This window comes from Babylonia areolata, chromosome 6 (assembly GCF_041734735.1).
Source record: "Babylonia areolata isolate BAREFJ2019XMU chromosome 6, ASM4173473v1, whole genome shotgun sequence".
In the NCBI taxonomy this organism is placed as follows: domain Eukaryota; kingdom Metazoa; phylum Mollusca; class Gastropoda; order Neogastropoda; family Buccinidae; genus Babylonia; species Babylonia areolata.
This window is the reverse complement of record NC_134881.1, coordinates 21,109,615-21,136,095: the sequence shown is the minus strand read 5'-3', so window position 1 is coordinate 21,136,095 and position 26,481 is coordinate 21,109,615. Positions and strand designations below refer to the sequence as shown.

General features: G+C 43.1%; 1 protein-coding gene across 1 annotated transcript in view; it reads right to left on the bottom strand.

The window, feature by feature from the left end:
• Positions 1-26,481, bottom strand: part of LOC143283468 (cubilin-like) — a 210,814-nt gene that overhangs the window by 15,166 nt on the left and 169,167 nt on the right. Inside the window, exons 6-12 of the mRNA XM_076589709.1 lie at positions 22,615-22,822; positions 15,993-16,243; positions 15,058-15,096; positions 14,329-14,512; positions 13,696-13,883; positions 7,097-7,310; positions 3,118-3,329 (exon numbers count right to left, since the gene is read on the bottom strand). Of these exons, the coding sequence (XP_076445824.1) occupies positions 3,118-3,329; positions 7,097-7,310; positions 13,696-13,883; positions 14,329-14,512; positions 15,058-15,096; positions 15,993-16,243; positions 22,615-22,822 (1,296 nt within the window). The remainder of the gene's footprint in view (positions 1-3,117; positions 3,330-7,096; positions 7,311-13,695; positions 13,884-14,328; positions 14,513-15,057; positions 15,097-15,992; positions 16,244-22,614; positions 22,823-26,481) is intronic.

The window sequence follows — 26,481 nt, the reverse complement described above, 5'->3', positions numbered from 1 at the left end:
CACACAGAGGGAGATATATATATATATACACACACACACGCACACACACATATATATATATATAATTCTATATCTATCTATCCATCTATCTATCTATCTATATGTATGTATATATATATATATATATATATATATATATATATATATATATATATATATATGTATATATATATATATATATTATATATATATATGAACGTTGGCGGCAGGTTTACGTAAGGGTCTTCTTAGCTGGTATTTTACAGGATGTACAACACGTACAACAGGTTGAAAGTAATAAATTCCAAATGAATTTCAACGACACCTATCTATACCAAACTTGTAAATAATGTTTTGAGATGAGCAAAAAGCGCGGGTTGCAATGTTAATTGGCAGTTATCGATTTGTGCATCGTGTGTCTGCTTTTTGCCAGACGGTATTTCTGATCGTTGTAGCACTTTCATTTAACATCTTTTTCATAAGATGCGATATCAGACGAGAGCCAGGGGACGGTATAGAGGTGGTGGGGGAGGGGAGGCTCAGTAGGAGGATGAGGAGGTGTGGGAGGGGTTCAAAATCTTTTTGGACGATACTGGTCTCTAACTGATCTCCACAGGTCATTTTCCAGCACGGACTGAAGTTTCAGTTCGGACTGAAGGTTGAGGACAACCTACGTAAGAGACACTGATTAAGTCCTCTGAACAAAAAGTAAGGTGAGCTCCGGATCATACAGCTTCATTGATCAATTCCTTCCTTTTTTGGAGTAGAGGGTGTGTGTGTGTGTGTGTGGGGGAGGAGTGGGGGGGGGAGGGGGGGAATGGGTGTGTGTGTGTGTGTGGGGGGAGGTGGCTTGGGGGCTTCGGGGGTTGGGGTGGTGGTGGTGGTGAAGGGACCGGAGTTAAGCGGAATCCAACAAAACCGACGTTAGAAGCGTTGATGATGATGATACTCATATCCTCGGTCGGAGACCAAGCTCTAAGCGCTTTACAAACTCGGGTTCATTTGCACAACAGGCTGCCTACCTGGGAAGAGCCGACTGACGGCTGCCATCGGGCACTCACCATTCGTTTCCTGTGTTATTCAATCAGATTTCAGGCACGCACACATACACACTCAGACAGACATGTGACATTTTACGTGTATGACCGTTTTGTTCATTTACCCCGCCACGTATGTTATTGTTTCCATAACCCACCGGAAACTGACATGGATTACATGATTTTTAACGTGAGTATTGGATCTGCTTGAGGATTAAACTGTGAACAACACACCGCTTGTTAGCCAATCCAACATAGTTTCGGACATAATCATGTTTGCAAGAGATCAGATGAGCAACACAATGGGTTTAGAGTTTACCCAGCCCAGCACAAAACATGAAATGTTGTGAACAGACCGTGTGATATTCATGAATGTCTGACGAGTTGTGTAAATGAAACAATTGTTCCCCAAGTTGAATGGCTTCATTTCATATCAACCACTAGAGGTCTCCTGTTGACGGCCTATACCCCAGGTGGGGGGGAAATGCCTAAACATGGACACTAATATCCCCCTGGCCCATGAGATATCAGTGTCTGTTGCCAAAGGCATTAATTACAAAACCAATCTTGCACGGACACTGTTCAATTTGATGAATCTGTACAAAATTCACAACCACAGATTTATTTTTATTTTTATTTTATTAATCAACGTGATTCTTCCTCCCCTCTCAAATTCAGAGTAGGGTTATCAATATTAAAAAAACCCACCAAAAATCATTTCATGTCAATAACATATTCTAAATTTCTAGGAGGAATTGGTAAATACCGGAGCTTTGTGAAATGGTTTTTTTCTGGGGGAGATCACCACATTATGCCGCAACGGAAAGCAAGTGAAGGATTATTTCCCCAGTTTGGCGAATTCACCAATCAGAATTTTCCTCCATAATCTGCAGTCAATAAAACTATCAGCTAATGGACTCATGCTTGTAAAGTTAGAAACAGGCAATTGACATCCATTTTACAATCAAACATCTTGCTTGTCTGTACGCTCATACCCGGAGGCACACGAAAAGATAGCCCGACGGCCAGTTAATTAAAAGCTTCACGATCGATGTTTCGAAGTTTAAACATGTTTCTAAAGCAACGGAGAAGATTCCCTCTCCATTATGTCAAGATTAATTCCGGCATTAGAAAAAAACTCAGTGAATTAAAGCTTTTATGTCTGTCTCGTTTCCATGAATGTCTGTTCGAGTGTTTTCACGGCGGCCAGACCATTCTTAGTTTTGGCCAGGATTAGAACCAAATGCAATTTCCAATCCAATTTACAAGTGGAGTGTGCAACACGAAATCTTACCCAGATAATGACTCAACATTTTTTCTTCTTCTGAAACGGGTAAAACTTTTGTGGAGTGTTGCCATTATGAGGAATAAGAGGTTCTTATTTTCTTTTCTTTTCTTTTATAGATTTAACTATAATCTAATAAATGTATATCCATTTGTCTTGATAAAGATACGATTTTATCAACGTCTCCTTTTGCGTTCATGGGCTGCAAACCTCACAGGTAATGGGCTCCTACGTTCTGTATTTTCATGCCCATGCACGAGCGCGCGCGCGCACACACACACACAAGCGCGCGCGCACGCACGCACATACACAATTCCAAACACCCACACACACACATTTACACTACCCCCCCCCACCCACCCCCCAAAAAAAAACAACCACCCCCCCCCCAAAAAAAAAAAAAGAAAGAAAAACAACAACAACCCAACAACCCACTTTCACACATACACATACAAAACAACGAAGCAGACAATAGATGAAAACAAGCAGCAGGTAAACAAAAACAACAACAACACTAACAAAAAACGAAACAAATCATCCACCATTTTCAAAGTGCCGTTGCCAAAAGAACTGTGAAAGCCCAACGGCTCTCACCCCTCTCCCCCTCCTCTACACACCCACACCCCCTATACCCCACCCCATCCTAACCATCCACACCCCCTAAATCTCACCCACCCAACAAACCCACTACCACCACGAGAAAAAAACCAACCAACCAACCCACGCTCCTCCCTAAAAGAAAAAGAAAAGAAGAAAAAACAGCAACAAACAAACAACCCCCCCCCCCCACCCCCCCAAAAAACCCGGGAAACTCACGCCTCATGATGTCACCATCAGACACGAACTGGTAGGAGGCCTTGAAGCCCACGTTGCTGTCCTTGTTGTTGGAGTGGAAGAGCACCTTGACGACGCGCCGCGTGGCGTAGGGCCCCGGCACCAGGGCCTTGTTGCAGTAGCGCTCCGTCAGCGTGAAGTTGTTCCGCTCCCCGATCTCCTCGTAGATCGCCACGTAGTCCGACCTCCCGCAGCTGGCAAGGGGCAGAGAGTACTGAGCACTGAGTATTGGACACTGAGCTCTGAGCATTGAGCACTGAGCTTTGAAAACTGAGCACTGAGCATTGAGCACTGAACACTGAACAGTGAGTATTGAACACTGAGCACTGAGATTTGAACACTGAGCACTGAAAACTGAGCACTGAACACTGAGCACTGAAAACTAAGCACTGAGCATTGAACACTGAGCACTGAACACTGAGCATTGAACACTGAGCACTGACTGAAATGTGTGATGTCACCAGCTGTAAAGCTCAAGTGACACAGAAGGAACAAACCCGAACAAAAAATTGATTGATTGATTGATATGGATACTTATACAGCGCCAATCCTCGGTCGAAGACCAAGCTCTACGCGCTTTACAAACACCGGTTCATTTTCTCAGCAGGCTGCCTACCTGGGTAGAGCCGACTGACAGCTGCCACTGGGCGCTCATCATTCGTTTCCTGTGTCATTCAATCCAATTTCAGACACGCACACATACACACTCAGACAGAATGTAAACATTTCACGTGTATGACAGGTTTTTTGTTGTTGTTGTTGTTGTTTATTTAACTCGCCATGTAGGCAGCCATATTCCGTTTTCGGAGGTGTGCATGCTGGGTATGTTCTTGTTTCCATAACCCACCGAACGCCGACGTGGATTACAGGATTTTTAACGTGAATATTTGATCTTCTGTGTGCGTGTACACACGAAGAGGGTGCAGGCACTAACAGGTCTGCACATATATTGACCGTGGAGATCGGAAAAATCTCCACCCTTTATCCACCAGGCGCCGTTACCGAGATTCGAACCCGAGACCTTCAGATTGAAAGTCCAACGCTTTAACCAATCGGCTATTGCGCCCGTCAAAATGGTGCAAAACAGATAAAAACGGAACAGAAAAAACAAAACAAAAACAAAACAACCAGATTTGGAGCAAAATAAACTAATATGAGATACGCGACACTTTGGCACTTTCTGTCATTAGCTTTCAAAGGTCCATGAGACAGGGGGGCACTGTGCCTTTTTTTTCTCTCGTCGTTCGTCTCCCCAAGGTTTGGAGAGAGATGGAGATGGAGATGGAGGGAGGGGTTATTGTGTGTATGATGGGGTGGTGGGGGGAAGGAGGGGGTGGATGTGTGTGTGTGTGTGTGTGTGTGTGTGTGTGTGTGTGTGTGTGTGTGTGTGTGTGTGCATGCGTGGATTAGTGTGTGTGCGATGTACAGTGAGGGGGTTGGACAGAGAGAGAGAGAGAAAGAGAGAGAGAGAGAGAGAGAGAGGGAAACAGAGAGAAACACACACACACACACACACACGGAGTGAGAGAGACAGAGACAGACAAACAGAGAAAGAGAGAAAGAATGAACGACACACACACACACACACACACACACACACACACACACTGAGAAAGAGAAACAGAGAGAGTGTGCGCTTCTACGTGTATACGCGCGCATGTGTGCCTCTCCGTCTGTAGTATGTTTGCGCGCGCAAACTCACTTGACTTATTTCCACTCAGCACCTTGCCAGATCTACTTTCTGTGTGAATGTACCCATCTGTCTCTCTCTCTCTCTGGGCATGCGTGTACGTGTGAATGAACAATGTGCTTCTGTGAAGGGACATAATCATTCCAAGTGGCTGCAAACCATAAGTCGTTTCCCTTTTGTCAGAAGTTGGAAAATTTACACGCTCCCGGATGCCACCATCTCTCTCTCTCTCTCTCTCCCTCTCCTCAACCAACATACAGACACACTCTTTCTGTCAGCTCTCCTTCCCACACTCTCCCCCTTCCACATACATGTTGACACATTCCTTTCTCCTCAACACCCCACCTCACACAAACACCCAAGCAGACATACAAAACATCACCCCTGAATGTATCCTTACCTGCGGTGTTATAAAGCAATATTTCCCAGTTCTCTCAAAACATTTTTGGATCTCTAACATTAATATGATTTTCTAATATCCTTATCACGTCCTTACCTGCGGTGTTATAAAGCAGTATTTCCCAGTTCTCTCAAAACATTTTTGGATCTCTAACATTAATATGATTTTCTAATATCCTTATCACGTCCTTACCTGCGGTGTTATAAAGCAGTATTTCCCAGTTCTCTCAAAATAAATTTGGATCACGAACATTAATATGATTTTTTAATATCTTTATCAAACAGTCCAATTATCAACAACTTATTGATGTTTGATTTTTATTTATTGTTTTGGTCTTGATTCTAATATCAAGTTAATGTGTGATGGTGTCGGGGTAAGGGTAGGGTTGGAGTGGAGTGGAGTAGGGGTAGGTAGAGTAGGGGATCAGGGTGTAGGAATGGAATGAGGGATTAGAAGAAGTAGATAGCAGGTTCCCGTGCAGGCAGAGGCATATGAAAGCGGAAGCCCTTTCAATGGTTTATTCACCAAAGTTATTACAGGAAAACAGTGATACGTAGCGCAAACTTGCTGTGGAGGCACACCCAGGGTGGTCAGCTTAACTGTGACTATCGCCGCGGGCAAGTGAAAGGTCGAAGCAGTGTACCCCCCATCATATCTATACTGATTATGCGAACTGCAAAGACGTCGCGTGGCCCGCGAAACAAAAGAACTCAAATCGGGCTAACTTTGACAAGAAAACTGTTTGTTACAAGGTGTTTAGTGATATATTTTTAAATGATTCCTGAACCGATTTACGTCGGACTGGTCGCAAAACAAAGATCTCAACACCACCTTTCTAATGAGTATAAAATAGAGTGTTGATAATCTAAGACTGATGAATTTACAATCTTAATTTAAGTTACCTGGACTGATCAGTTTTTAAAGACCTTGTCGCTGAAAATTACAAACGGCGTTAAATCAGTTTAACGTAGGCAAACACAAATGAAATAGATTTAAAGATGGAACTGCGACAATTCTTCCAGTATATAATACTTGTACTTTATTGATCCTACAAAAGAGATATTTAATTAAATACGGTGTGTCGGAAACACAGTTTTCAACTGAGCCCAAACCGTCGAGCGACACTGGTTATGGAATGATTGTCGGTAAGTGTCGACAATGAAAATCGGCCTTGTAATTTCTAAATGCCTGATCTATTCTCACCCAAACACTCTAACAGTGTGGGTTGTTTCCAACAGCAGTCACATATAGAATTGTAAACTGTAGCATTATGTGTGACGAAGAGACAAAATGACGTAAACTTGGCGTCAGTTGAATTTTTTTTTTACATTACAGATTCAAATGAAATCAAATATGCTTCAAACTGATAAAAGTGTGTGTGTGTGTGTGTGTGTGTGTGTGTGTGTGTGTGTGTGTGTGCGTGTGAAAGCACAACAGATATGATATGGCAGTGAATGTGATATGGCAGTGAATGATACAAAGACTTGAATTTATAAATGTTTGGAGCAAAAGGGGCTTTGCATTCAAATTTGGAATGGCGTCACGCATTATGTATGCGTGAGTCACTGAAGGGCAGCAGGTAAGCTGTGAACAAGGCGTCTGCTATAGTTCAGCTTTCAGCTTGTGCTGTGAGTTGAACTACAGTTATTTGCACCCAGCTGAGCGCTTGGCTACAAATGAACGGCAAATTATCAAATAATTAAGAAATAATCACACACACACACACACACACACACACACACACACACCACACACACACACACACACGCACCACACACACACACACACACACACACACCACACACACACACACACACGCACCACACACACACCACACACACACACACACACTGCACAACACAATCGCTCACTCGGGGTCCTGCACTTGAGAGTCCGGGAAGAGCAGCACATGGAAGTAGAAGACGAGCATCTCGTTGCCCTCGGGCCGCAGGATGTACTCGCAGTCCGTGTTGAACGGGTACTTGGCCGGGTAGTGCGGCGAGTTGAACGTGCCCTTCTTACTGTTGCGGCTGCCGTAGTAGAACTTGCACCCGGGGGAGATCGTTGGCCCTGGTATCCGGTAGTCTGGTTGGGAGGGTAGGAGGGAAAGGTTAAAGTTTCAGTATCAGTATCAGTAGCTCAAGGAGGCGTCACTGCGTTCGAACAAATCCATATACGCTACACCACATCTGCCAAGCAGATGCCTGACCAGCAGCGTAACCCAACGCGCTTAGTCAGGCCTTGAGGAAAAAAAAAAAGAAGAGTTAAAGGCAATGAGATAACAGTGATTGTAGACAGAGGGAGAAAGAAAAATGAGAGAGAGAGAGAGAGAGGAGTGAGGGAGTGAGGGGGAGATAGATAGATACGTAGGTAGGTAGGTAGACACTTAGACAGATAGATAGATAGATAAGTAGACTCTCAGATAGATAGATAGGTAGACTCTTAGATAGATAGATAGGAAGGTAGACTCTTAGATAGATAGACAGATAGATAGGTAGGTAGACACTTAGATAGATGAAAAGTGAAATGAAATTATGGTGCTTAGAGCCTCGCCGACCACTAAGATAGATAGATAGATAGGGGGAGTACTGTTTATTCTAGAAGTAACCAGAGAACATTCATGACAAACCATCCACCTCTAACATGTCTAATATGTCTAACTGGACTCAGAACTGTTTTAATGCAAGGCCACCGACCTGTATACATATGAACGAACGTGTTATACACACACACATATGAAAACCAAACCTTGAGTTGGATGAACAACAAAATGTTAAAAAGAATAAACTGTTAATATCACAAAACTTAATAAAAAGCTATGGGTAATTGAGAAACATGTTTTTTCATCTAAGACTGGGCGCTTTCTGCTCTCTGTTTTAACGCATGAAAAATAAACATTGCTACATATCTTGACACAATGCTGAAGTAAGTGGGGTAATACGGGAATCCTTAAATTTTGTATATGCTTGGATAAGTATTTCTTTCTCAAAATATCGTATAAGAGAGAGAAAGAATCACACACACACACACACACACACACACACACACACACACACACACACACACAGAGAAAAAGAAAAGACAGATTCTTTATTAACGATGGAGTATGCATTTTTACACACAGCTCTGGCCTTCAGAAGGGACTGAAGCAAAATTAGTCAATTGTAAATATAAGTTAAAAACAAAGAGACTGAAAGAGAGAGAGAGAGAGAGAGAGAGAGAGAGAGAGAGAGAGAGAGAGAGATGGGCAGACAGATAAGACAGACACAAAGAGAGTTACATGGATAGATATAAAGAGAGAGAGAGAGAGGGAGGGAGAGAGAGATACAGACAGATGGGCAGGCTGATAAGACAGACAGACAGATACATGGATAGATAGGTAGAGAGAGAGAGAGAGAGAGAGAGAGAGAGAGACAGAGACAGAGACAGAGACAGAGAGAGGCAGACATACAGAGACAGAGACAGAGACAGAAAGCGACAGAGCTTTGCAGGGTTATGAGATACAATTAAGAATTCGAAGGCAGTTTGAGTATTTTCTCCGGAAGGAGAGAGGGGCAGGGAAGGATGGTGGTGGTTCAAAATCACAGACAGACAGACAGACAGACAGATGCACTTTGCAATGATAATATAACGCAGTTAGCGATTTGTGCAATGTGTATGTTCAGGCCAGATAATGGTAGCAACACCATGAAAGAACGATGACGCAAGAAGAGCAAAGGTGCCCAAGCAAGAAAGAGTGGCAACTCTCTCCAGTTATAAATGTACATTTACATAAATATGTAAACGAACAGAGTTACCACTTTTTATTGTTGTAATGAACAGCTGTTGCATTTGAAGCCTTTCCATGAGAGACAACGTTGTTCCCCAACAATTAGCTGTTTAGCTACTCTTTCTGATATTTTATTCAATTCTAAGTGAATTTGTTTATATTCATATTTGAAATGATCATTATTATCATCATTATTGTTATTACTATTATCATAATTGTCAATCTTCTTTTTCTTATTACTATCATTTTTATTATCATTATTATAATAATTATTGTTATTATTATTATTATTGTTGTTGTTGTTATTTCTCACGATCAAATCGTGTATATATGATGCCAATACCACAGTTATATATATATATATATATTTTTTAAGTTCAACACTACCATACGCGTTGTCTGGTGTTGAGGCCAAAGTCTCTCGCTCCCCCTTTCTGTGTAAACAATTCAATTCGTTAGCACGACACTAACTGAACTTAATTGGCAATGGCTCCACGATGAAAACCACCACTGTCGCGCCAACCCCCTCCCCACCTCCCCTCCCCTTATCACACTACTCTTATCTCCTACCCACTTCCCCCCCCCCGCCCCCCGCCTCCTTTTCGTTCTGCCGATTGAAACCAATCTGTGATTGAATCTGTCTGCCTCGTTTCCTTTCTCTCTGTTGAAATGGCTCCATGATCAATTCAGTCTGTCTGCCTGCTTGTCTCTCAACGAGGTTTTTACATGAAAAAGAGATTTTTTTTTTTTTTGGATGAGTTCTCAGTCACAACTTGGAAAGTGTGTGTTTTCAACCTTCCCCGCCCCCCCCCCCCTCCCTCAAACCCCCTCCCCCCCCACCTTTGCAAAGCATGTTCTATTCTTTCAAAAGCAAAGACATTATAATACAATTCTAGCAACGCCAGACATTAATCATCACAATTATGGTACAGATTTATGCTGACACATCTATGTATTATAGACATTCCAACAACTTCATACGTGTTTCCTAAAAAAAAAAGGTTTCCGTTGATTTTAAGCATATTAACACAAGACACAGGATAACTTTTTCACATTTCTCATACTGACAACCGCAGCCCCATCCTACCCAAGCTTCAGTGCACACGCGTTTAATCTCTCTATCACCATCCCCCTGCGTTTATTTTCCACACTTTTGTTAAAAACCATTTTTCAGTTTATCATTACATTTTGTATGCACTGATCTGTGACATAATTGTCTGGGTATTAAGAGCGTGTCTCTGTGTGGTTTTCAGATATCTGCTAAGTGTTGCTGTTTTCTGGGAACTGAATGGGTTTCATCGTCGAAGTCGTCGTCGTCGTTGTTGTTGCTGCTGTTGTTGTTGGTTGTTGCTGCTGCTGGTGTTGCTGTTGTTGTTGAGTTTTCATTGTGTAGATTCTCACTGACAACAGCAAGCAGGGTAGTTGAATCCATGTGTGTGTGTGTGTGTGTGTGTGTGTGTGTGTGTGTGTGTGTGTGTGTCTGTGTGTGTCTGTGAGTGTCTGTGTCTGTGTGCGTCCGTATCTGTACACTGCTTTCATCTTTTCTATTTTCCGTTCTATCCTAACTTTTGCGCTTGTATATTCATTTCGTGTTTCTTTTTTTCCATTTCTTTTTTCATTATCATATTTCTATTTGTCTGCATGTCATCGTCGATGGTCTCTTTTTTTTTTATATATATCTCTTGGCCGTCAAACTTTTCAATAACAACAACAACAACAACAAACAAACAAGTTTTGCGATGGTTTCTTTCTTTCTTTTGCTAGGTCTGTCTTCTTGAAGTTTATCTATGTTCTTTTTTTTTCTTTCCTTTTTTATGTTTCAAGATCCAATTGCAAAAATATATATTTCATCTAATAGAAGTTTCAACTTAAAAAAAAAATCTACACAAAGGTTTACAGACACAAAATATAATTTCTTCCATGGGATATATATATATTTTTTTTAGAATTTTGTTTTAGATTTTGTAAAACAAGTTGTAACGTATACAATTGTTTTGTTTTCCTGGTTGTATTTTGTTTTCTTCTCCTTCTTTCTTTCTTTCTATTCCACGGTTTGTTTGTCTAGCCTCCATGGATTGTAATTTGTCTTCGTCCTCCCTTCTCCTTCATCTTCCTCCTCGTCCTCTCTATTATTCTTTCTTTCTTTCTTTCTGTACATCGTTTGTTTGTTTACTCTCCAAGGATCGTATTTTTGTCTTCACCCTTTCCGCTTTCCCTGATCTTCCCCCTCGTCTTCTATCTTTCTTTTATTCTTTCTTTGTATTCATCGTTTGTTTGTGTACTCTCCATGGTTCAGATTTGTTTTGTTCTTCTTCTTCCTTTCCCTAATCTTCATCCTCCTCCTCCTCTCCTTCCTTCCGTTCTTTCTTTCTGTACCTAGTTTGTTTGTTTACTCTCCAAGTCGTGTATAATGCACGCTTGCCCACTCGGACACGTCAGACCAGCCTTTATCCGTACATGGACCACCTCCTCGAACGTAGCCCGAAAGAAACTTCTTGTTTCTATTTCCCGTCCGTCCACTGCTGATTTATTCCGTCCTTCCCCTTTCCTGCACTGAGATCTATTCATTTATTTATCTTTTTTTCTTCTTTTTCTCCCCCCCCCCTTTTTTTTTTGGCGGAGAATCTCATTTATCCACATCAAGGGGACAAGGAGGGGTGGGGGTGGGGTTGGAGGGTGGGGGGTTAGCCAGGGTGGAAGGGAGTGGAGGGGAGGGGGAATGGGGAGGAGGGGGAGGGGGGCGTTTGTTTAATGTGTAGCGTTTTTTGTTTCTTTGTTTCTTCGTTTTCTTTACGTTTGTTTCATCATTTATTTTCTAACATGAAACGGCCCGAGTGTATCATTTCTTCGGACAAAAGAGGTAAGGCAAAGAAAGAACAAGAGGGGTAAAACAAACAAACCGACCAAAAAAAAAAAAAAAAAAAGAAAAAAAAAAAGAAAGAAAAAAGGTAGACGCCAGTGTTAATTAATCAATGAGTAAATACCTCCCACCACCTACCCCCACCTCCTCCCACCACTCCATTGTCGATGTCTCTGAGGGGGGTACATGGGGAAAAGCGGCTCCTCTTTTATCAAACAAATATAAATATCATAACAAAAGTTCTGTTGGAGGGAGATAGAGAGGTGGGGGGGATGGAGAGGAGACAGAGAGAGAGAGAGAGAGAGAGACAGAGAGAGACAGAGAGAGAGAGAGAGAGAGAGAGAGAGAGAGAGAGAGAGAGAGAAGAAAGAGGGAGGAGGAGGCATATAGAGGAATGTAGAGACATTAAGAGAAACAGAGACGCATTCAGCATTGGTCACTGGAGACAATTTCCTACTTTCAAATCGGTAAACGAACTCTCCACACATCTCCCTCCCCAACCCCCCCCCCCCCCCCCACATACCCACACCCACACACACCCCAGCCATATCAACTACCCAATCTAGCATCGGTCACTACAGACAAGTTTCAAAATCGAAATTGGACAATCAAGTCTTACAGTTGCCAAACTCCCCTACGATGAACTAGTACCTGGCGACTAATTTGAGACCCCTCCCTTCCCCCCCCCCACTGCCCCACTCCTCCACCACAACCCCTCCACCCACACCCCACTTACCAAGTCAAAACACATCCAGCTGAGGTTACTTTCTGGTTTGAAATGAAGACGTACTGTTAATTTATTATTTTATTTTATTTTTTATTTTTACTTTTTTTTTCTCAAGGCCTGACTAAACGCGTTGGGTTACGCTGCTGGTCTGGCATTTTCTTGACAGATGTGGTGTAGCGTATATGGATTTGTCCGAACACAGTGAAGCCTCCTTGAGCTACTGATACTAATCATTCATTACATCCAGAGAGAACGCTGCTTGGACCTTGAACATAAAAAAAAAATTCGATTCAACTGCAGGTTACAATACAGATAGGTCTTCACACGAGAGTCTGGGTGTAAGTGAAGGGGACTGGTCAATGCATTGCAAGGACAGAACAAACAGGCAGAGGCACAGAGAGCATAGCGCTGCTGTGCCAGAATTACTAGTTTTCAGGGTTACTGCTATCGCTTGGGCTGGCCAGACTCCACATTTAACTATCACAGAAAACACTAGATCATTACAACACAGCTGTTGTTCAACTGAACTCTGATGAATTTTGCACCTGGCGACGAACTTATCCCCCACACCCCCTCTCCAGCCCCGATACACACCCAGCTTCCCGAATCTACAACCCGGTCAAGACATATCCGGCTTAGATCACTTGAGACAACTTTCCTGTTGGAAACAGCACAACGAAGACATGGTGTTATTATCGAACTCATACCTGACGAACTTAAGCCCCCCACCCCACCCCACCCCAATGCCTCCCCCCACCACACCGACCCAAATCCACAACCCAGTCAAGACATATCCAACATAGAGACACCTTTCTGGATTAAAAAAACAAACAAACAACAAAAGCAACAGACAATAAAGACGTAATGATTATGTCATAAAAGACCTGATATATTATTGTTATCGTTATTGTCCAACTGACCTGGACATCTTTCATGACTGCAAAAACCAGACAATGAAGACGTAATATGTCATAAAAGACACGATATATTATTGTTAGCGTTATTGTCCAACTGACCTGGACATATTTCAGGATTGAAAAAAACCAGATAATGAATACGTAATATGTCATAAAAGACACGACACAGTGTTGTTATTTGTTACTGTCCAACTGACCTCTGATGAACTTGTACCTGGCGACGAACTTGCCGCCCTGGGAGGAGCCGTAGGTGTTGAGGACGAGCACCATGCGGGCCGCCTTGCTGATGAGGGGAGGGGGGTCCAGGGACCCACAGAAGCGCTCCGTCACCTCCCCCACCCCCAGCACCGTGTCGTTCTGCTGGCCGATGTAGCCGATGGCGCAGCTGTGTGGGAGGGCCACAGTCATCGTGCTCACCATGATTATGGTAATAATTACACTAGTTATCATGATAGTGATGATGATAATGATAATAATAATGATGATGATAACAATAATGTTGATGGTGATTAGAAGAAGAAGGAGAAGAAGTTGCACACCTTCCATCAGACAACGCTCACTCACCAGGGCATGTTATATTCTACCACGCCACTCCCAACCCCTCTCTCCCCGAGACAACGCTCACTCACTCAGCCATGCTGCACACATCCCCGTCCCCCCACCCACACCAGACAACGCTCACTACTCAGCCATGTTGCATCCACCCCCGACTCCACCTCCCCAATAAAAAAACCCCCACAAAAACCCACTCACTCACTAAAGCATATCGCACCCACCCAACCCCCCAACACCCCCCACCCAACTCCACACACCAGGCACGCTTCACTCACTAGGGCATGTTGCCGGGGATGTTGAAGTGCGAGAAGGAGATCTCCACCTTCTCCAGGTTCTGCTCGTCGATGAGGCCGTCCAGGTAGTAGTGGCAGATGATGTTCTCCGGGAAGTCCCCGGGGTAGTTGGGCGAGAAGATGGTCCCGTTCGACTCCTTGGTGCTCAGGATGCGCTGGTCGCACACTGCCCGTCACACAACACGCACACACACACACACACACACACGCACACACACACACATTAACAAACACAGAGTCACACACGCACACACACACGCGTATGCACACTCACATGCATACACACACGGGGAGAGAATTGGAGTGGGGAAAACATGGGTCAGTTATAGTTGTGACTGGCGGATGGGGTAGGGAACTGTGTGTGTGTGTGTGTGTGTGTGTGTGTGTGTGTGTGTGTGTGTGTGTGTGTGTGTGTGTGTGTGTGTGTGTTTGTGCGCGCGTCTGTATGTATATGTATGTGTTTGTGTGTGTGTGTGTGTGTGTGTGTGTGTGTGTGTGTGTGTGTGTGTGTCTGTATGTCTCTGTGTGTGTATGTGTATATGTTTGTGTGTGTGTCTGTGTGTATGTGCGTGTGTGTTTGTATGAAAGAGGGGAAAGATATGTCTCTCTCTCTCTCTCTCTCTCTCTCTCTCTCTCTCTCTACACACACACACACACACATACAGATAGACAGATAGATAAATAGCCAGATAGATAGACAGTCATACGTACATGTTCCAGGAATGTGAACTGCCTCCTTAGTAATGAATTCTGTAAAAGAAAAAAAGGAAAAAGACAGAACATGAACAACATCATTCCAATAATTACAGTGTTCCTACTGCCAGTCGTGACTGGCTGTGGTCAGACAGATAGCATATTGTTATCAGTCAAATTCAGGGATAGGACAGGACACACCAACACACAAATGCGCTTAAGATGTACATTAATACTCACGTAATATCACACCCGCCTCCCGCTCTCCTCCATGATTCAGGAATCCCATTTCAGGAACAACGTAAGTATAACGAATAAAACAGTCAATAAAATCCACATAATTTATGCACACTAGCGTACAGAAATAAACTTTTTTGGGGGGAAGGGGGGGCGAGAGAGAGAGAGAGAGAGAGAGAGAGAGAGAGAGAGAGAGAGAGAGAGAGAGAGAGAGAGAGAGAGAGAGAGAGAGACAGAGACAGAGAGAGAGAACGATGCGGCTTAGTTTCACAAAAATAACAAAATCATTGAAAGATAGGATAATAATACGAACACACGAATGAACTTATGATATACATTTATACTCACATAATACAAATAAATACACAAACACACACACACATCTATATGTATATTATATATATATATATATATATATATAGAGAGAGAGAGAGAGAGAGAGAGACAGACAGACAGACAGACAGACAGACAGAGACCGAGATTGCTTCCAAAGTTCTTTTTTTTTCCAAGGGGATGTGGGGCTGAGGCTTACAAGTTTCTTATTAAAAAAATCATTTTTTAAAGGTCCATTAAAAGAACTTCGTTACACACGCAACTTCGACACAACCATCCACGCAACCCAAACCAACCCCACCCCCAACCCCCCCTCTCCACCCCACTTTCCCCCAGAACCTGAAAAACCACACACCAGACCCCAACCTAAACAACTCACTCACCTAAATCCACAAGGGCGCTGCTGAACTCGTAAGTGATGTTGAACCCTTTCCGCTCGAAGCTGAAGTCAGCCTCCTGTTCAATGGGCGGTTTGCCGAACTCTATCCTGCCCTGGCCCGTGACAAACTCCAGGTACATGATCTCCTGGGTGGAGTAGAGGATGGTGGAGGAGTTGTAGCGGCCGCAAAACGTGCCGATCACCGGCGATTTTTTGTCCGGCCCGTCGTAGATTTTGACGTAGTCGAAAGGGCAGCTGGAACACATTTGGTGTGTGGGGGGGGGGGTGTCCCGTTGTTATACGGTCAGATATTGTTTGTAGAACTTGGTGGTCTGTGGCGCTTGAGGATGTTGTGGGAAAAAAACAACAACATGAGCTTGGATCTTTTCTCCCTCTCTCTCTCAATCTCTCACTCACACACACTTGCAAGCGTGCATACAAACATACGAGTATATAGAGAGAGGGCGAGAGAGAGAGAGAGAGACAGACACAGAGAGAGAGAGAGAGAGAGAGAGAGAGAGAGGAGGGAGACAGACAGGGAGAGAGAGAGAGAGACAGTGAGAAAGAGGGAGAGAGAGAAATAGAGAGTGATATAGAGAGAGAGGTGGTAAAGACAGAGGAAGATACGTATATATACCTATATCTATCTAGGTGTGTCTGTATCAGTGTGTGTGTGTGTGTGTGTGTGTGTGTGTGTGTGTGTGTGTGTGTGTGTGTCTGTGTGTGTATGCGCGCGTGTTTGTGTGTGTTTGTGTATTTATACAAGACAAAGGGAAGAAAACACCCCAATACTTCCATACTAAGAACAAAACTTGAAAACACTGAAAGGCAATCATTCAACATCATCATCACCATCAACGACAACATCTAGAATAAGCAATCAACACAATATCCATCACTCACAAAGCCCATAGAACAGCAACACCAAATGAAAGAAACCATTTTAGCAATGAAGCGAGCACATGGAAACTTCATCACAGAAGCAAGATCAAGTCAAAACGTACTTAAAAACACTTAAACAGACACAGACACAGACACACGCGCGCGCACACACACACGCACACACACACACAGACGCACACACGCAAGCACGCACGCGCACACACACACAGACACACACACGCAAGCACGCGCGCGCGCACACACACACACACACACACGCACACACACAAATATTGCGAGGACCGGGAGCAGAGAGAGAGAGAAAAAAAAGAAGAAGAAGAAGTAGAAGAAGAAATGTTGCGAGTACACAGCATTACTGAGCTATTTTCCAATGTGCTCTTTCAGTAAAACAAGGGGGAAATACCATCAGGTCAATCTTTAATCCATGAACGTTTCCAAATTCCTGGATCAGACGTATTTACTCTTTTGTCCCCTCTTCATTCAGACAATAAGCTGATTCTAGTATTGCGCAAGACACCCCTCATCTTACTTATCCCCCTGTTGTTTTCTTCTATTTAGTTTTCATTTTATTTGATCTTCTTTGCAGTCTCACAACGTACGTGTCTTTTCCAGAACTTGCTTCATTGTCCCGGTAATTGTACAGCAGACAACAACCTCACTGACAAATATTAATAGGAGAACTGATATTGCACACATCTTTTTTTTTCCCCCCCTGAAAAAGAGCCTGTGGCTCGATACGTCGCTTCTTTTATCCCTTGTAAGACGACTTTTAACCCAAATTACTCTCTCTCTTCTCTCTCTCTCTCTCTCCTCTCTCTCTCTCTCTCTCTCTCTCAAGTCTCTCTAATCTATTTTACTGAAAGAGCACACACTCGGTCCACACACGAGCGAAACGAACGAACGAACGCACAGCAGCGTGCGCTCACATTAAAAATAAATACAATACGGGGAGAGGGAAGGGGGAGGGGGTAGGGGAGGGTGGAGGGGGTGGAGAGAAGGGAGAGCGGTGGGGGGGGGGGGGGGGGGGAGAGCAGCAGCAGCATCAACAACAAAGCCTTGCTTGCAAATCTTTACAGGAGAAAACGTGTAATCGGGGTAAAAAACAAAACAAAAAACAAAAAAACAAAAACAATAACAAAACCCTGCAAATCTAGAAAAATGAAAAAAAAGAAACAAATAGCATCCGGAAAAAAAACAATAACGAAAACAAAAACCTGAAAATGTTTGTAGCAAAAAAAACAAAAAAAAAAAAAAAAAAAAAAGAAAAAGAAAGAGAGAAGGGGAGCGGAAGTAAAGAGTGGGAGGGGTGGAGGGGGAAGGGAAAGAATGGCGACATGGGACGGAACATAAAACAAAAGCCTCCACGCGCATCTTTGTGTTGTGTCACTGTATCATTCAATGCACGTAAAATTATACCCCCCCCCCCGACCCCCCCCCCCCCCCCGCCCCCAACAGCAGATTTGTATTACAATTTTTTGTCACAACATATTTTCCTGTGTGAAATTCGGGCTGTTCTCCCCAGGGAGAGCTTGTCGCTGCACTGACAGCGCCACTCCCCCTTTTTGTTGTTGTTTTGTTTTTCTGCTTGCAATTTTATTTGTTTTCCTATCTAGACTAGCGAACTCGGCCCTCTTTCGGGACAGAGCTAACCAGGGGCAGCAACCAAGATGTGTACAGTGGGGCCTGTCTTGAGTAAAACATGCAGGACACATCTACCTCCCCTCAAACCCCCTACCATGGCCCTCCTCTTCACCACCTGCCTCGTCCCTCTTCTCCTATCTACCCCCCCCCTCCTCCAGTGTCCCCCCGTGTCCTTTCACTTCCCCCACTCCCATTTCCTTTAACCCCACCCCCCTCCCCATCTCCTTTCCCAACTCCATCTGACGACATCTAGCACTTATCATGAAGCCAGACTGTGTAAGCACCCCCCCCCCTCACCCACCCCTCACCCCCTGAACTCCTCAGGGTGGAAGCAGACCCTCCCGCTCCCCTCCCCCACCCCCCGCCTCGCATGCCCCACCTCTGCCCCAGTACCTCTCTCCCCCACCCACCACACTCCCCCAGGACAGCCTCTACAAGTCTGCTGACACTGAAGTTGGACAGAAACCAACCACAGGCATCACAGAGACGGAGAAAACCTGAACCAGGGTCACCATGACCACAGGGCATGAAGGGCCACTGGATCTGGGGCACAAAGAGCTGCTGTAATGCTTTTACGTTATGTTTGTATCTAACTGGATGATGCAAGGCGCTTTGAGCAGCACTGGTACTGGATATCGCGCCATAGAAATGTTATGTACTATCATTATTGTTATTGTTGTTTTTGTTATCATTATTATTATCATTAATTTTTGTCCCCCCCCCCCCGCCCCCGAGTTTTCTTGCAGAGCCAAGAGCATGAGGGCGACGACGGTGTTGCGACGGAACTCAGTTCTCAGAACTACAAACGTTTTTATTCCAGGATCAAGGGATTTTTTTTGTTTTTGCCTGTTCTTCCAGTCCGTCCCTGCTATTCCATATCCACTGACAAGATATCACACACACACACACACACACACACACAACACATACACACACGCATAAAAGAAGAACTAAAATATCCTTTTAAAGTTGAGACAACGCGACACCATGGTGATGTACGCTTCCTTGAATAATAATCACATCCCCGTGTTCATCAGACCCCGAGAGTACAGGTACCCGCAGTGTTGGACAGGAAACATGGCACCCAAGTGTTTCGTACCATTCCAGGCACGTAAAAACAACAACAACGATTACATAAATCATCTCATATCAATCACTGCAATACATACGTCTGCCTTTAGCCAATCTCTATCAAACGCACGTTCAAGAAGATGAATAACTGAAAATAAGAAATTTGCATGTCTAGTAATTTGGAACACTTACACAAACAGTTGACACACCACACACATGCACGAATACGCACCAAAACATACACATACTATACCACCCCCTTCCACACCCACACCACCACCACCACCACCACCACTGATCAAAGGCAAAGAATAAAAACAAGCCCATCACAGCATCCCAGAAAACCACAACATTGAAGAGGAAACTACAGGTTGTCCACAAGAAAAATACTCAAAACACAGCATGAAAAACACACACACACAAAAAAACACAGAACAATAAAACAAATCAGAACACAAAACAAAATACTGTCTACTGCCTGCGACAGGTAAGAACTTTACAGTTACAATGTATCATTTTTCTTCTCACTACTTCAAATCACTGTTCCAGCATCAATAAGAACCACAAGAATTACTACGTGTGCATATGAGAGTGTATTGTGATATGTTTAAACAACATCAAAAAGCTTGATTGATTAGTATCACGACATGCACATGCATGCTTGTACATGCTGTTAGCTTGTAACATCGAGGAAATGAAAATAAAACTCTAAGAAATTACAGGAGAGAACGCATTTACAGTTATGAGAAGCTGTAATCAACTTATGTCCATGATACAGAAACACTAACTGCACTGTCTGCAATTGTCCATGAAATAGCGGTACTCCAGTGATGGATAGAAAAATATTATTGTATTGTATTTGTATTTCTCTTTTTATCACAACAGATTTCTCTCTGTGAAATTCGGGCTGCTCTCCCCAGGGAGAGCACGTCGCTACACTACAGCGCCACCCATTTATTTTGGTATTTTTTCCTGCGTGCAGTTTTATTTGTTTTTCCTAAGTGGATGTTTCTACAGAATTTTATCAGGAACAACCCTTTTGCTGCCATGGGTTCTTTTACGTGCGCTAAGTGCATGCTGCATACAGGACCTCGGTTTATCGTCTCATCCGAATGACCAGCGTCCAGACCACCACTCAAGGTCTAGTGGAGGGGGAGAAAATATCGGCGGCTGAGCCGTGATTTGAACCAGCGTTCAGATTCTCTCGCTTCCTAGGCGGACGCGTTACCTCTAGGCCATCACTCCAGTGTATATCATCAATCCATATACCAGTGTATTAAAGTAAATTATATTTTAGCAATGACAGCTAAGCCCGAAGCAGGTTCTAATTTCAAGCGAGTGAAAATACTAACAGAATTTCGTTCCAAAAGTCTTAAGTGTGTAAGCCTTTATGAGACAAAGCATCCAATCAAATATCAGCAGGATGCTCGGCTAACCAGTTCAGCCAAAAGCGCTACTAAAAGGCACATCTGATTAAAACACTTGTATCGAAATCTGTCTGAAGTCTGCTGAAAACTGGTGATAACGAGCAAAAAAATAATCTGCATGCACAAATCTTATGAACGTTTCTTTCTTTGAAACCCCCCCACAAAAAAAACAAAAAAACCCACAATAAATCTCTGTCAGGTAAAAAGAAATTTATATTCTCTCCACATTAACATAAAAACAAAAACCCACCGACGAAAATACATAACGAACAATCACATATAGATACTTACTGCCTTTACCTTCACCTTTAGCTTTACTCACAACACTTACTTTCAGGTCCAGCACTAGACCTGTCCCCAGTCCAGTACAAGTCCATAACAAGACACAGCGTATGTGAGACTGAGAGAGAGATGTGGAGAGAGACTGAAAAGAAAACCGCTAGTGCACACGGAAGCAACGAGAAGAGATTATAGTGTGTGATTAAAAACCTTGGTTAAAACCAAACCACAGCAAGCCACGGATCAGATATGATGTGGACACAGCACACATTGAGGGTGATGCTCACTAGCAGTGGATTACATCGTCTAGTCCAGTGGTACAGAACCCAGATGCTGTGTAGACTTCCCCCTACAGGAAACATGGAACCCGGCACTAAGCCTTGTGAAAGCGCAGTTTAAGGCTAATTGCTGTTTTTCGTTCATTTTCTTTATTTTACGAATCTTTGCGTAAATTTATCACTATTGGAGTGTTTTCGGGAAATCTGTTATTATCGTTAGTATGTCTATTATTCTGATTCATCTAGAAAACGCTTTTCATTGAAATTTAAACAAAAACGCTACCTCATAGTTTTGTAAGCTTGGAAATATTTTGTGAATAGTTTTCGATTTGGAAACATATCAAATTGCAGATGGTGAGGTATGAGTTATAAAGGGCAAATAATATTGTAAACAAACGTGGGATTAAAAAAAAAAGCAACAAATGAACCCACAACCTGTACCATAATGGCAATTTTGTTATGCTTTATCGCTTTATTTTTATGCTCCACAACAGCTGCCCATTCTGAAATTAAACGAAGTACATTTTTAAGCGTTATTTCATAATCGATTTCCGCTTTTTTCTTCTTCTTGTACAGCACCCTCTGCCTCTTATCCAAGATTCTGCATAATCTGCTGAAATGACTTGATTCATGGAACGACCTGTTTGATTACTACTATACCGCTATCCTGCACTACGGAATCCTAACCAAAACTACCCCCACCCCTACCCCTTCCCCGCCCCGGTTAAATTATCAACCAGACGCAAATCTACACAGCACCCGCACGTCAAAGCAGTGGGTTAATAATTAGAAAGCGTTAAAAAAAAACCCGGTAGATTAAAAAACAAACAAACCAAAAACAAAAACAAAGGGGCACGCCCGCGAGATAGATGGTGGATATATATAGAGATTATATATATATATATTTGTGCGGGCTCAAGAGCTATGGAGCCTGAGCCCCAAGAAGCTGGCAGCAGCAGGAAGAGCAACACGGGAAGTAGTTAGGGGAGAGACAAAGGGGCAGCAGCACACCCTGGGGCATACTCACTATTCGCCACCGTGAAACAAGACAAACTCTTGGAATCTTAATCGTATCCGCTCGCCGACCTTGCCCTCCAGTTTGTAATAGCATAACTGATTATCGGGGTAGGTGCCCGGGTAGGTGGGCGACACGATGTAGCCGCTCTGTTTGAACTGGCTGCGCACCGTGAAGCCGCACAGGATGGGCGGGGCTTTGGTGCCGATGTCGTATTCGCCTGAAACAGAGCGACCTGCAGACACTTTGGGCTATCTACCGTGCCCCGCCCCTGATCTCTTCAATGCCTCACACAGTCATACAAAGGGGTACAGGAATACATCGTTATCTCTAAAAAAAAAAAGGAGAAACATTTTGATACGTTTGCTGACACACACACACACACACACACACACACACACACACACACACGCACACACACAGACACACACACACAGACACACACACACACACACAAAGAAAAGAAAAAAATGATAAAAAGAAAGAAAACATATGCGTTGGTTCCACAAGACAATACACAAGTCCGACCGTACACAAACATTCAGTCTTTTAACGACTATTCTTTATGACAATAATAATCATATAATGCTGATACCTACATGATTATGCACAGACTGGGATAAGCAATTCGTTCCCACAATGACATTCTATATAATGATAATAAAAGTGATATAGTATGCTGATACTTCTATATAGCGTGCTGATACCTACACAATTATGCACATACTGGGAGGAACTATTCACTCCTATAACCACATTCTATATAATAATAATACAGTCTGCAAATACTTCCTTATGGTAATTATATTGTTCTGATACCTACATTTGCACATATCAGGATGAGCAATTCGTTTCTACAACGACATACCATATAATGATAAAATATTATGCTGATACATAAATAATAATGCACAGATTGGGATGAGCTATTCATTCCTACAATGACATTTTATATGATTATATGTTATGCCTCTCACCTATTCTCTGAAACTATTGTGTTTGAAATAGCAGATCTCATTAAAAAAAAGTTACAACTAATACAAGTCATTGCCGTTCCCCAAATCCCTGACACGAATATATCGATTGCAACAGAAATCAGCCTTTGGAGATGATCCATTATTGATCATCCTAATATCTCCGACACAAAATATGTAATACTGTTCATTTACCATACTGCGTCTAGGAAACCACAGTCAATAAAATTTAATGCCCCTTCTACAAATTATGACACGAATGCAAATTACTGTTGTTCGAATTTAATTCTGGGAAAACCAACAATTAATTAGTGATCCTACCCCACTCCCTTACAACCATTGGCATAAATAGTTAACTATTTTTTTTATGACATTCAGGAAAGATAATAAATGTATTATCACTCAATGTGAAAAGACGTTTGATTTCAGAAAGTAAATTAACTCAGCATACAACATTTACGTGTCATTTTGTATTTTAAAAAATGATACAAACTTGTCTGATTAAAAACAAATCTCTTATGAAAAACAAGGGTCTAAATCAGCATCTGAAGTGGCAAGTGTAACAAATTTAATAATAATCTTCACACAGACAGAGAGACAGACAGACACACGTCTTTGTTTACCACTACAGATTTATAATAACACGTAATGTTTAAAGATCATAAACATGTCGATCATGTTATGTCACTCTCTTTAGTTACCCACTTACCTGTTGGGAAAAATGAACAGAAGCAGAAACTTTGATAACATGATAACAGTTCAGGTGATCAAACGTTCTGGTAGATGGAAAAGAGACAGACAGGGATAGGCAGATAGATAAAGAGAAGAGAGAGAAAGAGAGAGAGAGAGAGAGAGAGAGATGTACACGTTATGTGCACGTGTGTGTGTGTGTGTGTGTGTGTGTGTGTGTGTGTGTGTGTGTGTGTGTGTGTGTGTGTGTGTGTGTGCTGGTGTACGTGTGTGCGTTGGTGTACGTGTGTGTGCGTGCGCGCCCACCCGCCCGCACGCACGCACGCGCGTACACACGTGTGTCTGTGAGAAGGCGATTCATCTCCACTCTGGTGTCTCCTGGTCTTTGATGTGAAGGTCGGTTCCCGCTGTAACGGACACTGGACACCTGCCCAGGTGTATGGTCGTGGCGGGGAGGATGTGTAGGAGGAAAGTGGACGACACGTTCTCTTTTTCTTCTGACGGATGACAGCTGACTCCATAGTCACTGTGCTCTAAGCCTTTTGATTGGTCAGTGTGATCCACAACACTGACTCCAAGTTAGTATGTTCCAAGCCTGCTGATTGAGTCAGTGTGACAGGAGACAATGAACCCTATGCTGAATGGTCAGTGTGACAGATGACACTGATTCTAGTTATGTTGTAAGCCTGCTGGTTTGTCAGTGTGACAGATGACACTGACTCTAGTTATGTTGAAAGCCTGCTGGTTGGTCAGTCTGACAGATACCACTGACTCCAGGTATATTGAAAGCCTGCTGAATGGTCAGGTGACAGATGAAACTGACTCTAGTTATGTTGCAAGTCTGCTGAATGGTCAGGGGACAGATGACACTGACTCTAGTTATGTTGCAAGTCTGCTGAATGGTCAGGTGACAGATGACACTGACTCTAGTTATGTTGTAAGCCTTCAGAACGGTCAGTCTGACAGATGACACTGACTCTAGTTATGTTGAAAGCCTGCTGAATGGTAAGTCTTGACAGATGACACTGACTCTAGTTATGTTGAAAGCCTGCTGAATGGTAAGTCTTGACAGATGACACTGACTCTAGTTATATTGTAAGTCGGCTGATTTGTCAGTGTGACAGATGACACTAACTCTAGTTATCTTGAAAGCCTGCTGAATGGTCAGTCTGACAGATGACACTGACTCTAGTTATGTTGTAAGCCTGCTGATTTGTCAGTGTGACAGATGACACTAACTCTAGTTATCTTGAAAGCCTGCTGATTTGTCAGTGTGACAGATGACACTGACTCCAGTTATGTTGAAAGCCTGCTGAATGGTCAGTCTGACAGATGACACTGACTCCAGGTACGCTGTAAGCCTTCTGAAAGGTCGGTGTAACGGAAGACACTGACCCCAGTCATGTCCTGAGCCAGCTGATTGGTCAGTGAAGCAACATCCGGTAGTCGTTGACCTGGGTCGATCAGATCCGTGGCATCAGTAGCTGCCGGGCTTTCACGAAGAAGAAAGAGAGCGAGGTCTCCACACCAAGGTTTTCTTTTCCCTCCGCATCATAACACGACGCCCGTAAACAGTATCAGCTGCTCTGGACAATCTTCTGTCCACGTGAGGAGCAACAAGTTCTCTTCGTCGTTGACATCATCGATAACGATGATCAGTGATGACGACGATGGTGAATACAAGATTTTCAAACTATTTTCAGCACACATTCATGAGAAAGATGGAAAAGTAAAAAAAAACACACCGTGTTTTCATTCAGTCACGTCATATTTTCGCCAGTCTCACACGCACGACTGGACTCTCTCTCTCTCTCTCTCTCACACACACACACACACACACACAAAACAAGGACTGAATAAAGGAAGAAGAAAAAACAAACAAAAAAAACCGAGTAATACTTATGGAAGGATACGGCCTAAAATATGAAAACAAGCCGACTGTGAAATTGAGACTGACAGACAAACACGGACAGGCATACAGACATAAATCACCACGCAAAGACGAAGATGCCCCCTGCTATCATACCAGTGATAATCGTGTCTGTCTTCATATTAAAACTATCACTCTGCGTAGATAAACGGGATGTGCATGAGTGCGTAATATCTGCTCCTTGAGCATAATTACAGCTTCCGGAATAATGTGAATAAAATATGAGGGTCTGAACTGCAAAAGAAGTGACTGTGTTTTTTTCATGAAGAGCTAAAACTGTTGCTG